Source organism: Piliocolobus tephrosceles, chromosome 2 (genome assembly GCF_002776525.5).
Source record: "Piliocolobus tephrosceles isolate RC106 chromosome 2, ASM277652v3, whole genome shotgun sequence".
In the NCBI taxonomy this organism is placed as follows: domain Eukaryota; kingdom Metazoa; phylum Chordata; class Mammalia; order Primates; family Cercopithecidae; genus Piliocolobus; species Piliocolobus tephrosceles.
The window spans coordinates 47,213,409-47,214,758 of NC_045435.1; the positions used below are offsets into that span (position 1 = coordinate 47,213,409).

General features: G+C 55.7%; 1 protein-coding gene across 1 annotated transcript in view; it reads left to right on the top strand.

Annotated features, from left to right (window-relative positions):
- WNT7A (Wnt family member 7A) overlaps nt 1-1,110 on the top strand; it is a 56,530-nt gene extending 55,420 nt beyond the window's left edge. The window contains exon 4 of the mRNA XM_023196210.2: nt 631-1,110. Coding sequence (XP_023051978.1) covers nt 631-1,110 — 480 coding nt within the window. The remainder of the gene's footprint in view (nt 1-630) is intronic.
- The last annotated feature ends 240 nt before the right edge of the window (nt 1,111-1,350 follow it).

A 1,350-nucleotide genomic window follows, 5' to 3' on the forward strand; every position in this document is an offset into this window, starting at 1 on the left:
TTTTAGACGGAGTCTCGCTCTGTCACCCAGGCTGGAGTGCAGTGGTGTGATCTCGACTCACTGCAAGCTTCGCCTCCCCGGTTCACACCATTCTCCTGCCTCAGCCTCCCGAGTAGCTGGGACTACAGGCTCCTGCCACCATGCTCGGCTAATTTTTTGTATTTTTTTTTTTTTTTTAGTAGAGACGGGGTTTCACTGTGTTAGCCAGGACGGTCTCGATCTCCTGACCTCATGATCCGCCCGCCTCAGCCTCCCAAAGTGCTGGGATTACAGGCGTGAAGCCACCGCACCCGGCCGACATTACCTTTGAAAGATCCATTCTTTGTGCATGTGTGAGCAATTCATTCTTTCTCCTTGCTGTGTAGTAGTTCATTGTATGAATATAATTAGGCACTATCATTATCCCCATTCTATACATGGGGAAACTACTGCACAGAGGGCTGAAGTGGCTTGCACAGCACAAAGGCTGGAGTGAGAGGGTCTGGAATCCAGGTCTGAGTTTCCTACACCAGAAAGAAAAAACTAAAGCCAGACCCAGATAGGTGGGGCAGGGGTAGGGGGAGCTGGGGGCTGCATTTGGCCTTGGCGTGCAGTGACCTGTGCTGTGCTCTTCCCCGCCCTCCCCTGCAGATCCTGGAGGAGAACATGAAGCTGGAATGTAAGTGCCATGGCGTGTCAGGCTCGTGCACCACCAAGACGTGCTGGACCACACTGCCACAGTTTCGGGAGCTGGGCTACGTGCTCAAGGACAAGTACAACGAGGCCGTTCACGTGGAGCCTGTGCGTGCCAGCCGCAACAAGAGGCCCACCTTCCTGAAGATCAAGAAGCCACTGTCATACCGCAAGCCCATGGACACGGACCTGGTGTACATCGAGAAGTCGCCCAACTACTGCGAGGAGGACCCGGTGACCGGCAGTGTGGGCACCCAGGGCCGCGCCTGCAACAAGACGGCCCCCCAGGCCAGCGGCTGTGACCTCATGTGCTGTGGGCGTGGCTACAACACCCACCAGTACGCCCGCGTGTGGCAGTGCAACTGTAAGTTCCACTGGTGCTGTTATGTCAAGTGCAACACGTGCAGCGAGCGCACAGAGATGTACACGTGCAAGTGAGCCCCGTGTGCACACCACCCTCCCACTGCAAGTCAGATTGCTGGGAGGACCGGACCGTTTCCAAGCTGCGGGCTCCCTGGCAGGTCACTGCCTGGATCTTCACAGGGAACCGCAGGAATGCTGAGCTTGTCTTTTCTGCTGAGGAGGGTACTTTTCCTGGGTTTCCTGCAGGCATCTGTGGGGGAAAAAAAATTCTCTCAGAACCCTCAACTATTCTGTTCCACACCCAATGCTGCTCCA